The sequence below is a fragment of the Bos indicus genome, chromosome 4 (genome assembly GCF_029378745.1).
Source record: "Bos indicus isolate NIAB-ARS_2022 breed Sahiwal x Tharparkar chromosome 4, NIAB-ARS_B.indTharparkar_mat_pri_1.0, whole genome shotgun sequence".
Taxonomy (NCBI): domain Eukaryota; kingdom Metazoa; phylum Chordata; class Mammalia; order Artiodactyla; family Bovidae; genus Bos; species Bos indicus.
The window spans coordinates 65,142,827-65,159,173 of NC_091763.1; the positions used below are offsets into that span (position 1 = coordinate 65,142,827).

The window sequence follows — 16,347 nt, forward strand, 5'->3', positions numbered from 1 at the left end:
AGGAGGAGAACAAAAGCCTCAAAGAGTAACACTTAAGAAGATGACTTCCTGCTTCTTCTCTCCTCCTGTATTTCCAGGCATAGATTCTAGGACCCCCTGAATCTTGAGACTCTATGAGTGTTAACAGAAAAAGCTGCACGAAAAGTCCTCTCTCATGGGACAGAGGGCTGGGAATGGGGACCCTGGGGAAGAAAGATCTTTTACTTCTCTTAGCTCCACTTCAGTAATAAAGTGGCATTCCTATGACAGTGGAAATTGCAGCAGCGGTCGAAGCGGCATCATGGGTAGCAGCTACAGCAGCAGGGGTTCTGCAAGCTCCTTTCTCTTGTTACTTTGCCCTGAGGTAGACTCAGTTTCAGGCTTTCCAGGTGGCTCAGTGGTAATGTAGGAGATGCTCATTCCAGCCCTGGGTTGGGAAGATTCCCTGGAGGAGGAAATGTCAGCCCACTCAGTATGCCTGCCTGGGAAATCCCGTGGACAGAGACTGGCGGGATATAGTCCATGGGGTCACAAAGAGTTGGATATGACTTAGCAACTGAGCACACGCACAAATCCAGTTTCAGTAAGTTCATTACAGTACAGGAATGCTAAAACCATGGTTTTCTAGGCAGAGCCATGCAAAGGAGTCAATAGGAGTCAGAGAATGTGGGGGGATTTACAAAGAGGAGGTAACTGGAGAAAGGAATCCTTTAAATCTGAGTATAAAGTATTGGGCTCATCATGAGTCATGCACATGTAGAACTTGATCATAAGCAACATAGAAAAGCCTTTGAGACTGAACTACAGTGTAGACCACCATCCAGTCCTGGACTGAATCCTGGGGGATGCATGTACAGGTAGGCCAGATAGTACAGAACAACTATGAAAACTAAATTGACAATAGAGCCACAACCCGAGGGTAGGTCAGGACTGTGGTCTGAGCCTAACTAGGTTAACAGCCTACTAAAGAAAACACAAAACAAAGAAATTAACACTCCTCAGAAAATTTCAGCAGATCCCACAGTCAGTCTCAAAACATAATAAATTATCCAGGATACAATCCAAAGTCACTCAACATACAAAGAACCAGGAAGATGTAAATAACCTGCAAGGGAAGAAGTAATCAACAAATGCAAACTCTAAAATGACCTAGATGTAGGAATTGTCCAATATTTAAAACCACATCTCATAATGATTATTCATGCATTAAGGGTGAACATTCTCAAAATGAATGAAAAGATAGATATTTTCAGCAGAGAAATAGAAGATGTGCCAAAGAACCAAGTGGAAACTTTTGAATTGATAGATACAATAACAGAACTAGAATGTCCACTAGAGACCTCAAAAACAGAATGGAGGTGAGAAAAAAAAGGGCCAATAAGCTTGAAGGTCAATCAATAAAAATTATCCAATCTGGAAAACACAGAAGAAAAAAAAGTTTGATAAAAAATGAACAGACTCTCAAAGACCTGTGGGACAATATCATAAGTTCTTATACATTATGATTATAGTCCTGGAAGAAGAGGAGAAAAAATTTGTGCAGAAACATATTTGAAGAAATAATGGCTGAAAATTTTCCAAATTTGGTAAAGGACATTTATTTGCAGATATACGAAATTCAGCAAACTTCAAATAGAATAAACTCAAAGAAAACATGCTCTTACTCATCATAATCAAAGGGTAAAACCAAAACAAAGCAAGAAATCTTGAAAAGGCCATAGAAAAACAATACATTAAAAAAAGAAGCAGTGACTCAAATGATGGCAGATTTTCTCATCAGAAACCATGCAGGCAAAAAACAAAAACAGTAACAGCAACAGAACACCAGTGGAATAACATTTTTTTAAATGTTGAAAGAAAAATACTGTCAAAGCATATTTTCATGACCAGTGGAAACAGCACTCAGGAATTTAGTTCTGAGACTAGTCTGGTATTTCAAATTTTTTTTTTCACCAAACATTCCTACTATGTTTAAGATACAGTGCTCAGTACAAGTGATTTCAGGAAGATCAAGACTCAGCTCTCCCATCAAGAAACTTACTCTGAAGTCCAAGGTAAAGTGGAAATGTGAGCAATTAAATGTCACGTTAACATTGGAATTAAGGATGAAGTCCATAGAAGGGACTCTGTGACACAAAGGAGGAGGTAATCATCTCTATTCAAGTAAAAAGAAAGAACCAGGCATACTGTTGCGAGGAGGTTATGTTTGACTTGAATATTCAAAGGTATATCCCAAAGGGTAGAGAAATCTGTGCAGTCGACTACAACAGGTAAAAACATGAATACAGTGTGCAATGGTTTGTTGGTATATTTGGGTAACTTTTAATTTTTTAGTTATAGAGTATATATACCTCTAAACACTTATTTTTTACTCTGATCAAATTTCCAACTTCCAGTTCACACAGAACATTGATTGATGGATCTAATTCTTCCTCTACAAAGAGCTATCTGATAATACTGGGGAATTAATGCTCGAGGGGCAGTTTTCAACCAATGACTGATGAAGAGTTGAGGAATAAATACCCAGCTTCCATATCCCTTGAACAGGATAACTCTGAAGCACTGAGGTCCCAGATTTCACCAGTGGAATTAAGTTCTGTTTGCCCACTCTTTGTGAACTTGCTTGACAATGCATATATTATTGATTTTCATTCACTGCCTCTCCTACTTCCCCACTTGCCTTAGTAATGTTTTTAGGGATGACTTCTCAAACAAACTATTTGAATTTGTATCCTTGTTTCAGGACCTAATTCTGAGAAAACTCAAACTAAAATGGCTTCATAGATTAGGTTTCCAAGGAAGCAGTCTCTGAAATGGAGATTTAGAATTTATCAAGAGTACTCTTGTAATTGGGTTTCCTGGTAGCACTAGTGGTAAACAACCCGCCTGCCAATGCAGGAGATGTAAGAGATGCAGGTTTGGTCCCCAGGTTGGGAAGATCTCTGGAGGAGGGCAGGGCAACTCACTCCAGTATTCTTTCCTGGAGAATCCCATGGACAGAGAAGCCAGCAGGCTATGGTCCATAGAGTTGCAAAGAGTCAGACACAACTGAAGGGACTTAGACACTCTTGTAATTAACATCTGTGAGATAAGAAAGCAGGATTGGACAAAGGAAGGACTTGGGCTATAGTTACAACAAAAGTCTCAAGCAACTCCAAGGTGAGCTTGGAAGCCAGAATGATTCTTGAGAGTTGTCCTAAGTTGAGGTGAGGGGTCTTGGCTTACATTCCTTCATATCAACCAGTCATTAGATGCAGGTTGCCCTGAGAAAGGGAACATGACTTTGAGCAGCATAGTTCTTTTTAGGAGCATGTTAGAAAAAGGTTCTATTTCCTTGAAGGGACCATTGGTAGAAACATGTTAAAGTCAATTCTGGTGAGGGCTTGGGAAGAAAAGAGGAGAGCTGGAGAGAAAGCTTCTGTTGTCTTAGAGAATACACACACACACACACACACACACATATCTGGAGAAGGCAATGGCAACCCACTCCAGTGCTCTTGCCTGGAAAATCCCACGGACAGGGGAGCCTGGTGAGCTGCAGTCTATGGGGTCGCAGAGTCAGACACGGCTGAGTGACTTCACTTCACTCACTTCATACTTAATCACTGGAGAAGGAAATGGCAACCCACTTCAGTATTCTTGCCTGAAGAATCTCATGGACAGAGGAGCCTGGAGGGCCATGGTCCACGGGGTCACAGAGAGTCGGACACGACTGAAATGACTGAGCACACATATACATATATATACATATATATATATCATCATCATGAGCAGACTGCTGGTAGAAGTATGAACATTAAAACAATTCTGGTGGGGTCTCAGGCCTCAGACAGGAATGAGGAGTATGCTATTGGAAACTGGAGAAAATTTGACCCTTGTTATAAAATGGCAAAGAACTTGGCTAAATTGAGTTCTTGTGTTTAGTGCAAAGTAGAGCATCTGAGCAATGAAATTGGATATTTAGCTGAGGTTTCTAAGCCAAGTGTTGAAGGTACATCCTGCTTTCTCCTTACTGCTTGTAATAAAACACAAGAGGAAGGAGATAAATTGACAGGACTGTTAAGCAAAAAGGAATCAGACATAAAGATTTGGGAAAGTCTCAGTCTATCCATATTGCAAAAACGAGAAAGCTTGCTTTGAAGAAAACGTGTACTTCAAAACTCTTCCAGCCTCTACTCACCACCCAGTTCCAATGTCACTCCCACATTTTATTTGTTATAGCAGCACCCCACTTCCTGGCACCAAAATCTGTTCTAGTCTGCTTGGGCTGCCATAACAAAATACTGGGTGGCTTAAACAACAAGCATTTTATTTATTTTTTTCTGAGTTCTGAAGACTAGAAGTCCAAGCTCCCAGTGTTGGTTTCTGGTGAGGACTCTCTTCCTGACTTGTAAGTGGCTTCCTTTTTCTCTGCGTTTTCACATGCATGGCCTTTTCCATGAGCACACGGATTGGGTCCCACCCTTGTGGGACCACTACATTTAACCTTAATTACCTCCTTAACACCTCCATCTCCAAATACAGTCACTTTGGGGGTTAGGGCTCTAAGATAATGAATTCTGGGGGACACAATTCAGTCTATAATGTGTGTCCTTATAAAGAGAGTGTTACATGATGTAGTGGCCTATAAGTGAAGTGAACTCGCTCAGTCATGTTCCGACTCTTTGCAACCCCGTGGACTGTAGCCGGCCAGGCTCCTCTGTCCATGGGATTCTCTAGGCAAGAATACTGGAATGGGTTGCCATTTCCTTCTCCAGGGGATCTTCCCAACCCAGGGATCGAACCCTGGTCTCCCGCATGGCAGGCAGATGCTTTATCCTTTGAGCCACCAGGGAATTCCTGTAGTGGCCTATGACTTTATATAAATACATGTATAAGTAAGTCTCACCTTGAGCATAAATGAAGAGAAACCCCTAAACCTTGTTTACAAAGCAAACCAGTTCTCCTTAATTTATTTCAATAAGAATTTATAAAGAAGTGACTATGAGCAAGATACTGTTATCAGATGTGAAAGATACAAAAGTGAGTAAGATTGGGTTAGAAGTTCTTGCTGTAATTTTAAATGACTTGAATGTTTTACAAAAGGATGCATGAAATATTCTTGAAAGCTACAGTTTTTTCAGAAAGCAGACCACTCAACCACAAGAAAGGAAAACCATTACCTTTCTAAATTTCAAAGAGCATGCTTATTTTAATTAAGAGTTTTCAGAAGGCAAATGTATGATGTATCACTCTACAGTCATTCAGATTAAACAGATAGTAAAGAGTTAAGAAAATATAAGAGCATACACATAAAGTGACCAAGTGTCAGACAAATATCCTACTCTACCACTTGGAGCCTCCACTATGGATGGAAGAAGCGGTAAAGGGATTGCCAGAGGCTGAGACTGTAAAGAATAGATAAATGAAAAACTGGGCAAGAATGAGAGTTGAACAGGGCAGGGAACTTTCCTCTGTAATGCATCATGGTTATGTACTCATTAAAGCAAAGGGAAGTTCATGAGATTTAACAGTTTTCAACAGTTCAAAAAACTGTGTCAATAAATAATACAAAAAAGTAAATTTTATTTTATTTATAAAAAATGCAACAGAGAAATATATTTGACAAATGCCCATCCGGTCTCCATAGAAGAATATAGACCATCCAAAGCAGAAACATTTAACTTTTTTTCTATGAGTAAAGACTTATTATACCTATTATATTTATTGTTAGAAATTATATAATTTTAAATACCCTGAAATATTTGCTTTAAAAAAGAAAAATAGAGATGTCCTGTGGCTCTGGTACATTGTCATTAGCAAATAAGCAATTATTGAATGGTAATGGGAATGATAATGAAGAAACTGTGGGTGCATTTAGGAAGTATTTCTTTTCTTTCATTCTCCTGGTGAATGAATAGAGAAGGACTGGCTTGAGGGCTAGAGGGTTACCAGCACAGGACAGCACTGAGCTCTTAAAGCACTCAAAAGGGAAAAGTCTTCAAATTGATTCTAATGATTAGAAATCATTCTTGATGTGCAAGTTTCTTTCTTTACAAAATTCTGTTGACTTAGAAAGGGAGCATCTCATACTAAACTACTGGTTTATTAACGTTGGAAAATTAGACTAGTAGAGCCTGAGTTTTGGGTTAGAGAAAGATGCCACCAATATTTTGGCTTCTGTTCACCTTCTCTCATTTGCAAGAAAGACAATTTGACATCATTTCAAATAACCTATGATCTTTGCAAATTGTGACTGTTCTTTGCTGTTTGCATTCAAATCTGAAATTAGATATGCAACACATCAATTTACAACAAAACATTTCAAACTTCTCTCCTCCCACACAGAAAACTTTTACCCTTTAATCTCTGTACAAATGTCCTATTTTATGACCTGTATTATACATCAGAAATCATTTCTCAACAAACAAATAGGTAGACTAGGTTTTCAAGTCATTAGGAAGTCTTCTGATTTTATTTTTTCCATTTTAGGAAAATTATTTTTGAAGATAAGGTAACTCCTGGCCCTGCAGACAAAAATGCACATATAAAAGAATATCTGTTAAGCAAAATCTAATGGAATTTTGTAAGCATGCTTTTCTGTGGACTGAAAGGAAGATTTCCTTATACAAATCTACATAGCACATAAATGTGCTGAGGTTCAGAACAACCTTCAATGTTTTATTTTTTGTCTTCATTGGAAAACCTGGGTCTTCACTCATGCAGAACAAAACAAAGAAAAATACGTGATCTGGTTTTCCAATTATTGTTTCTAACTCAGTTTTCTCTATTCAAATCTTTGGCTTCGAATATTGAAATGGAATCTAGATGGAAGAAAATTAATACAGGAAAGGACCCCTGTCCTTCCATATAAAAGAAGTTAAATTGTTCCCTTGCCAATTTCTAAATTTGAAAATGATCAGGCAGTGTGGTTTTTTTATTTTTTTCTTCTTTTTCATTGAAATGGAATCATTCCAACCCTGAGTTGTGTTTTATAATTAAAAGATTTTCTATGTTTTAACTTTGCACAAATATTTACTGCAATGATTTCTGATTTCAAATATGTGGCCTGGATTTCCCTGAATAAAGTTAACATGGATAGGTTTAACTTCATAAAAAAGAGAATGAAGGATCTTGGAACTTGAAGACAGAACAATGATATTTCCCAGAAAATCATTCAGGGACTACAAAGGAACTCTTGGCATTATTCTTGGCAATGGGACAAGTTGTAGTAAGCTAAGAGTTGCTAGGATGGTAGGTTCCCAAGGAGTCTTTGTGGAGGAAGTCATCACTTTGTAAGAAAGCAACTCAGAACCTATGTTTGACTACAAGAGTTATATGCCATTAACTTAGTGCCGTGTTTTCAAACTTTTATACAGAATGAGATTGTTTTTTTAAAGGAAAATCTCTGCTAAAGCTAAATAAATATCACAGACAGAAGCAGGGCTACTTGGTTGATGTGGACACACCTGTAGGCTCCACACAAGCCCTATGGCTTGGTAGAGCCATAATGGTGAACCACTGGCAAAACAGGGAATCAGAGAGTCAACTCAATTCCTTACCAGTTGTCAGAACTTAGACAATTCATGGTTTTTTTGAGTATGTGTGTGCACATGTATGTGTGTGTGTATTAATTCTTGCCTCTAGGTGATAAGATAGGTGGTAATGCATATAAAGTGCTTGGCCCGGTACCGTGCACGTAAGTAGATATTCAAAAATCGCCTCTACTCTTGTTCTCCTCCTCATCAGCATAGTAATCATACTGAGCTGTACTCTGCATGGACTCATATGGGAAAAACGTTGCAGGCTTGCTCTAAAGGACTAAATGTGCATTAACTCTAATAATGTACAGATGAAGGCACTGGGGGTAAGCAATTTATCCAACATCGATAGTGGAGCTGGATTTAAGCTTCTCGATTTAAATTTAGAGCTTGAACCCTTAATCCCAGTGTGCAGGTGTTTCTGATTAGTAATACAGTGCAGGACTCGGTGTGTACGTGTATAGATCATCCTCTCCGTATCTTAGCCTCCTCCTCATTCACATGGGGAATGCTTCCCTTAGCACTGAGAGGCTCCAAAGAGGGGAAGTCTGTCCTGTTACAGGTAAAAGACTTCTATTTTCATATGGCAACTTACAGGGTTGGTCCCTTTTATGCAATTTGATTGTATAAACTCACAACCATCAAATATCATTTCCACCTGTTTCATGTGGAAGCAACTCAGGTCAAAAACACGTCTGAGCTTTGTCAATACTCCAAACTCCCAAATAGAACTTTTTTAGCTTTAATATAGATTCTCAGAAAAAGTATTTTTCTATGTCTAATGAGCAGTTTTGCTGTGGGCTGCTTTTGAGAATAAGAGATTGTCATATAAGCTCTTGGCATGGGATGCTGTGTATCACACAGAAATAAAAAGATTGATACTGAGTAAGACATGGAGACAGTTCTTCCAGATGAAACAATCTTGTGGACAGTAGACAATGCTGGAGAGGAATTCTGGAGAGAGCTGGGGCCTGGGTCTCTAGAGTGAGTGTGTATATTGAGAAAGACGAAGTATGGAGGGAGACAAAGAAGACAACTGAGGATGGAAGGGGGATGTCCACACTCTGAGGAAGTATAGTCAACAGAGGAAACTGCAGGGTGGCCAGAAGGGGAGAAGGGCTTCACTAAAGCCAAAGGGTTTTCAAAACACAAGGGGGATGAAGAATGGAAATGGACCATGAGTTAGGTTCTAGTAATAAATAGTTTCCAGTGAAATAACTTCCTAGTGTCCTTGCACTCGCCCATCTTATATAAATTATGAACGTCCCTCAAGGGGCTACTTTTCCATGAAGTTTTTTCTGGCGGTTCCATTCTTCATGCATTTCCCCTCCTTGCAATGTCCGGCCGCATTAGAGACGGCCAGTGTACTCAATTGCTCTGCACAGCTCCCCGCATTTCCCTGGGGTGGTGGGGGTGGGGGGCTCACCAGCCTCCCCAGCTGGATGGAAGACACGTGACAGCTTTGCTTCTCCCCTTTGGGGGTGACACCAGCTGCCTTCTCACTGGGAGCTCAATTCTAACTGGGAACTCTGCCCAGTGGTGAGTCTCCAATGGTGCCTTCTCCACAAGGCTGTTAGGGTGAACGGTAAATGTAAGTCAGATCATATGACAACCCTTCTTAAAACCCACCGTGGCCTTCCATCACACTTGGAAAAAACTCGGGCTCTCAGACGCCAGCCTACAGTCATCCTGAAGGCCACCTCTCAGACTTCCCCTCCCTCCACTCCCCTGTCACTCCTTCACTCCACAATGAAGGCGGTTTGTGTCTCGGAGCCTTTAAACTTTCCATTCCTTCTGCTTTAAACGTTCTTTCCCCAGGATTTCACATTCAGGTCTCGCCCATACAGCTTCCCCTGATCCAGGCCGACTGCTCTGGTGTACAAGGCACATTACTCATCTCACATCATCTTCTACAATATCGCCACAGAGTCTTCACCATGGCGCAGACCTGACACTATCTTATTTACTTGTTTGTTGGTGTGGTTGCTGCTTCTCACTTCTCTTCCAATTCTTTGTGAGTAGAAATTGTTTCTTGTTCACAGCTCTGTCTCCAGCACAAGAGGGGGTCCTGACACCTGGTGGGAGCCTCCTCAGTAAGTCTGGCTCGCTGACTGACTCAAGGCTTTAGGACAGGCTGGTACCTCTGAGACCTGGATCTTCTTTCCTCTTTCCATTCTCACTCGTTCAAGCAAACCCTCCTGATATGCGGAGGTTAACTCAGACTCCCTGGTACACTCTCTTTCATGAAACCCTGTTACTATATTTCCTTCAAAGCACATTCACAGTTTCAAATTCATACCTATGTATATGTTTACATTCTGTCTTCCTCAGCATACTCAGCAGGGCAAAGACAGGACACCACATGCCCCTTGAGGTATATCTATATCTATGTATCTTGGCTACTGCACTCTATGCCAGGCACACAGTAGGTGCTCACTTATCCTATATCAAATGAATATTAACATATTCCTCCCAGGTTTAACCATAGAGTAGAATATTCAAAAAACAGCAGCTGATGAAGGGTTGATAGATATTTCTCCTTAGGGAAAATTTAGATATGCTTGCTCTGGCTAGCATGTGCTTTTACATTTTGTAGGAAGGTCATCAAACCTGCTCTGACCTAAAGGAAGACATCTGTATCCTCTTCTCCAACAGGACAATTTGATGGAGGGCCTGGATCTAATTCTGCCCACGATGGAGGAGACATCCCAGTACTGCTTCCCAAGATGGGTGGAGTAAAGGCAGTTAAATGGGTCCCTGAGGAGGGAGGCTGCTGGCCATCACCAGGAGGAAGGGCAGCCCCAGGATGCATGGCAGAGTGGATCTTAGCACCTGGAGTCCGGCCAATCTTTTCTCCTGTCCAGTTATATTGATGTAGATTTGTGTCGTTTTCAGGTGGTTCCCCTGTGAGAAGCTCAAGCTGCTAAAAAGAAAACAAGACCAAAATGTGTGGACCACTTCCCATATTTACATGAAGTAGCTAACTCAGGCTGGTGGGAAAGGCATTGACGTTTGGTGAATTCTCTAGGGTGGGTTCGGCGTGATGGCAACAGATTTCGGCAATGACTTAGCCCACATGAGGTCAAAAGCGGTTTCCTATTCTCATTTGGGAAATGGGCCACTGATACTTATATATTGCTTACAGGGCAGAGGAAAAGATTGGCATGGAGGTTAGCTGACCTGAGTTCTGGTCCGGAATCACCACCAGCCAGCTGTGTGGCCCTGAGCAAGGCAACGTGCTTCTCTGGGCTTCAATTTCTTTGTACTTAAAATCAAGGTGTTGGCATCTAATCTTAGAATCTGGAATGGCTGTACAATCAGGTTTATCATCTAATTTACCCCTGCTACAGTGGGTGGGATCTAGTAAACCCCACACCCCATGGCCTGTACCAATAGCATCCCTTCTCGGATTTGCTGAGCCCGGTCTCCCAGTTGAAACTCCAGCTCTTCCACCTCCTGCCGCAGGGCTTGCCGTAATGTCTGCAATTGCTCAGCCTCCTCCCTGTGGGTAAATAGTAGAAAATAACCATATTTCACAATCACCTCCACGTATAGTTTTCCATGGTCCCTCTCAAAATGTAGGTCACACCTTTGACACATCTTAAAAGAGAGTCACCATCTTTATTCGTCTCAATTGCAGGCATGGGTTTATTGTTAGGGCAAATTTTCTTTCTTTTTTAAACAACTCTTTGCAGAATAATTAATATACCATATATGTGTGTGCTAAGTTGCTTCAGTTGTGTCTGACTCTTTGTGACCCTATGTACTGTAGCCCTCCAGGCTCCTTTGTCCATGGGATTTTCCAGGCAAAAATACTAGAGTGGGTTGCCATGCCCTCCTCCAGGGGATCTTCCAGACCAGGGACCGATTCTGCATCTCTTATGTCTCTTGCATTGGCAGGTGGGTTCTTTACTGCTAGTGACTCCTGGTCTATGTACCATAAAGTTTACCTATTTTAAGAAAATAATTCAATGATTTCTAGTAAATCTGCCAAGTGTGTAACTATCACCATCATTCAATTTTGGAACACTTACATTTTACCAGTAAGAAGCCTCATGCCCCGCTATAAGTTAATCCCTATTCCTATCCCCAGCCCCAGGCAATGCCTAATCTACTTTTGGGACATATACTTTTCATCTATGTGAAAATAGTGCAGATTTTCAAAACTCTAAAAACCGCCAATATTGCTTTTGTGAGAGCTCCATTCATGATGGTTAAAGATACCCTGCTGGCTAGCCCCTCTTCCCAGTGGCTGCCTATTTTCTGACCTCAAGGAGCCCTGGCCTTGAAAAGTAAGTGTTGCTATCCAGTAAATGGCTCTCACAGACTCCCACTGAGAAAGTAAGACCTGGAACAGGAAAGCAAGGAAAAATTGGCCAGTTTCTCATTAGCCCTGCTCCCTGCTGCACATCTGTCCTGCCCTGATTACCTTTCCTTGCTCCAGGTATGTGGGCTGGTACTTACTTTTATGGCTCTCTTAGATAATTACCTTTCCTCCTCTGTCATGTCCCTGGAAAGGAGTGCCTGTTGTCCTCTGAGGTGCTGCTCAATTTCTTCTAAATGCTCCCGGAAACTCTGGCACACCGTCTTCATTGTTTCCATCTCATGGACTGTGCACTGCGAACAATTAGAAAGAGCTGGGAAGCAAGGGCTTTCTGAGTCACTGCAAGAGTTCACTGCAGTGGCACCTGCCTTCCCACCTGGGCTTTCTTGTGTGCAATGTAGCCCTGCTGCTAATGTGCTGGAGAGAGAACAGGAAAAGCCTAGACTTCGGCTTTTTCAGTCAAATAGAGACATATGTGGCTGGGACAAGAGAGCAGTGACTATTGGATGGCCCTTGGAGACATTATGTTCCAGGGACAAGAAGTCAGTCTGGAAACCTAGGTAATATAGGGTGTAAGGATGTAGACAAGATCAGAGAGGTAGGGCCCCATAATGCAGGCTTGTGTTTAGAAAAGCTGAGTCTTGTATAATCTTGTTTTACTTTGGTGCCAAGTCCTGCCTCACTCTGAATCTCAGTGATATTGAACACATCTACTGGATGATATGTGCTTGATTAGAGAGTCTGCTTAGAATATTTTTTACTAGTCTTAGCTCTGCTTAACTACGGGCTTTCCTAGTGGCTCATGGGTAAAGAATCCTCTTGTCAATGCAGGATATGAGGGTTTGATTCCTGGGTTGGGAGTATCTCCTGGAGAAGGAAATGGCAACCCACTCTAGTATTTATGCCTGGGAAATCCAGGTAGAGGAGCCTGAAGGGCTACAGTCCGTGAGGTTGCAAAAAATCTGGACACAACTTAGCGACTAAATGACAGCTGCTTAACCACGGTGTCTGGTGGTTGAAATCTGCAGAATCAGCCCCACCAGTTCACAAGCTCATTCACAGTGAGGCAGGCATAGACTAGGCATCCCATCCTCCATGGACTGGAATCTAGAATTGAACTGTATGCCCTTCCAATTTTGCCCCTCATCGTTCCTGATGTGAATCACTGTTTAAACCTTACACTCTATATGACAAGGCTGTTGCCTTGGTTTCCCTATATGAATGTCCTCTTGCAGCCACCAAGCCCAGTCGATTTGTCAGCTACAGTGTAGCTGGTCGCATGAAGTTATTTGTCCCCTAGGAGTGATCCGATCAGGCAGTGAATTCTTACAAGGTGACTGAGTTCTAGAAACAGTGAGGCCAGGGCAATGTAACTATGGTGCTCAAGTAGGCTGAACATTATAAAAGAATTTTATGCTTCACCTAGATATCCAATCACCTTTGTGATTGGAAGGCATGGGGGCTGAGGTTTAGGAATAATTGATGGTTGTTAAGTGCTCCCTGTGAAGGGAATGATGTGGAAGATTCTGAAATGCTGCCATCTCCTGGTCATTTGGGAACACTGAAACTGCATTTCCACTCTACAACAGACAAAAAAATAGTTTCAGACAAAAAGGAACCCTTAGGTGGCTCAGATGGTAAAGAATTTGCCAGTCATATGGGAGCCCTGGGTTTGATCTCTGGGTAGGGAAGATCCCCTGGAGAAGAGAATGGCTACCCACTCCAGTATTCTTACCTGGGTAATTCGAAGGACAGAGAGTCAGAACAGAACAACTAACACTTTCACTTTTCTTTAGGCAAGAAGGGAAAAAAAAAGGAGACTGTTTTGAACTCTTTTTTTCCAACATAAAGACTAGGTTTTAATTCAAATACAATGCAGTATCTACTCTCTGGTTCCCCCAAAAGTGAAAGTGTTAGTTACGTCTGACTCTTTGCAACCCCATGGCCGTGGAATTCTTTAGGCAAGAATATTAGAGTGGCAAGAATACCAGAGTGGGTTGCATTCCCTTCTCCAGGAAATCTTCCTGATCCAGGTATCAAACCTGAGTTTTCTGAATTATAGGCAGATTCTTTACCATCTGAGCCACCAGGGAAGCCCCAATCTCTGACCCAAGCTGGGCCTTAAAACAAACTTTAACTTCAACAGTAAGAGCAACAATATTGACCCTTAACGTTTGATTGGCTCATTGTTCAGTTGCTCAGTCATGTCCAGCTCTTTTCAACCCCATGGACGGCAGCATGCCAGGAGTCTCTGTCCTTTACCATCTCCTGGAATTTGCTCAAACTCACGTCCATTGAGTCGGTGATACCATCCAACTATCTCATCCTATGCTGCTCCCTTCGCCTCTTGCTCTCAATTTTTCCCAGCAACAGGGTCTTTGCCAGTGAGGCTCTTTGCATTAGGTGGCCAAAGTATTGGAGCTTCAGCTTCAGCTTCAGCATCAGTCCTTCCAATGGCTCATATTACTTTTAAAAATTGGCTCATAATACTTTTAAAAATTCATATGACTTTTTTCTTTAAATCTAAATCATAAACATTGTAGATGAATCTTCTAATATCCACAGTTCTTATTCTGTATATGTCTAATTTTCTTGTCTGAAAAAATTTTTTTGAATTAACAGATTATTGTGACTAATTCACATCTTTATAAGATTTAATGATAGGTAACCCACAAGAGCACGTTCTATCTGTGCCTTTGTTCTGAAGTCTTAAACACAGATTTGATTTTCATGCTTTATTATTGGAAACAAAATATAAAGCCAAATATGATTTAATTTATATATTCCTATAAAACATTTTAAAATGTAAATTAGAAAAAATATTTTTTCAATATATGTTAGATCAACAATCTGGTTTTTACCATGGAAACTGGAGTATCTAACTGTAGGATTTAATATTTTTCCCTTATAGCCTCTTAAAATATCACCTTCTCCAGCCATCTTTCATCTCTAACATTTTCCTACATGAACTATATGGTCCAGTTTATTCCTTTAGAGCTAAGTTTTTAAACTTTGACATTGTTGACATTTTAGGTCAGATGGGTCTCTGTTTTAAGGTGCTGACTTATGTATTGCAGGATGTTTAGCATCATCCCTGACCTCCACCCACAAAATTCAAGTAGCACCTACCCTAGTTATGACTACCAAATATGTCTCCAATTATTGCCAAATGGCACCAGGGCTGGAGGCAAATTATTTCCAATTGAAAACCACTGCTGTACAGCATTTACAGTCTCTCATTAACATTGATGATGACAATGACAATGACTCCTACTCTTCTTCAGAATTTGAACCTTGGTCTTTTTACTCCAAAGGACCCCAGCTATACACTAGCCTTAGTTCTTTGCTCCCACTGAGCTTTAGAATAATATTATACCCAGAACTGACCTTCACACCTTCTTTTACTAGTTCAGCCCTCGCTAATGACTCATTTTAAAATATTACAAATACCTGAGAGTTTTACAATCCGAAAAAAATGTAGTAAGTTATTTTATCTTTTATATAATCACTTTCTATGTTTATATTACATTTATACAGATTTTTCTGTGTTGAAGGACCATGTAATTTGCTGTATCTTTCAAACAATCACTTTCTTATGCTACTATTTCACTTACACAGATGGACATATCTTGAAGTTGGACACATCTTTGGAATATATTATCCAAGAATTTGGTGTCAGCTAAGTCTGAATTTGAATCTGGACTTAGTACTCAGTAGTTGCGGGAAGTTGAAAAATTACTTAAACTCTCTCAGTTCTTACTTTCTCATCTGTAATAGAGGGAAGACTTGACACATACTAGGGAATCAATAAAAATTTATGGTATGGATGAAAATGACGGTTATTTGACGTGGCATAAATAAAATGCTTAGCATAGCACTCAGTAACTATTTGTGGAATTAAAAGAATGGGAAGGTAACATAGAAGGTACCAAATAGCAGGAACTCAGTAAACTGTAGTTGCCTTCCATTCTCCTCTGAACAGCTGTAGTCCTACATTACATGTGCTGTCTTTTTTCCCACCTGTGGGAAAAAAGTTTCATGTGTCGTACTCATACTTTTTTAAATCAGTGGCTAACCTTGACAGCCCAGATTATTTCTGACCTTGAGAACTGCTGAAGTCATTGGAAGGACTTGCTAAATGCCTGTTGATTTATCAGGGACTGAACAGGGCTGAGGCTCCTTCAGTTCTCAGTAATCTTCATGTCCACTTTTAAACAAACTTAGCAAAAGTAGACCAAAAGTTCCTCTATTTGACATGAGAAGCTCTATAATTCAAGACCTGAACAATAAAAAATAACAAAACTTGACAACCACACACAACTAGCATTTTTTAGGGCTTTTTATGTGCCAGGCACTGAGTGTCTGACTGTGCTGCGTGCCTTACAAGCTTTCTCTCATTTAATCCTAAAACAATCCTGTGTCAGTGACATAAGTAATCTCCCTATTTTATAAGAAGGGGACTAAGCTCAGAGAGATGACACATCTTCCTCACAATTATACAGGTAAGTGAATATGAGAATGTTC

At 40.7% G+C, this 16,347-nt stretch overlaps 1 protein-coding gene across 1 annotated transcript in view; it reads right to left on the reverse strand.

The window, feature by feature from the left end:
- Positions 1-4,924: 4,924 nt before the first annotated feature.
- Positions 4,925-16,347, reverse strand: part of ITPRID1 (ITPR interacting domain containing 1) — a 107,628-nt gene continuing 96,205 nt past the window's right edge. The window contains exons 12-14 of the mRNA XM_070787869.1: positions 11,989-12,116; positions 10,890-11,001; positions 4,925-10,422 (exon numbers count right to left, since the gene is read on the reverse strand). Coding sequence (XP_070643970.1) covers positions 10,120-10,422; positions 10,890-11,001; positions 11,989-12,116 — 543 coding nt within the window. The 3' untranslated portion in view covers positions 4,925-10,119. The remainder of the gene's footprint in view (positions 10,423-10,889; positions 11,002-11,988; positions 12,117-16,347) is intronic.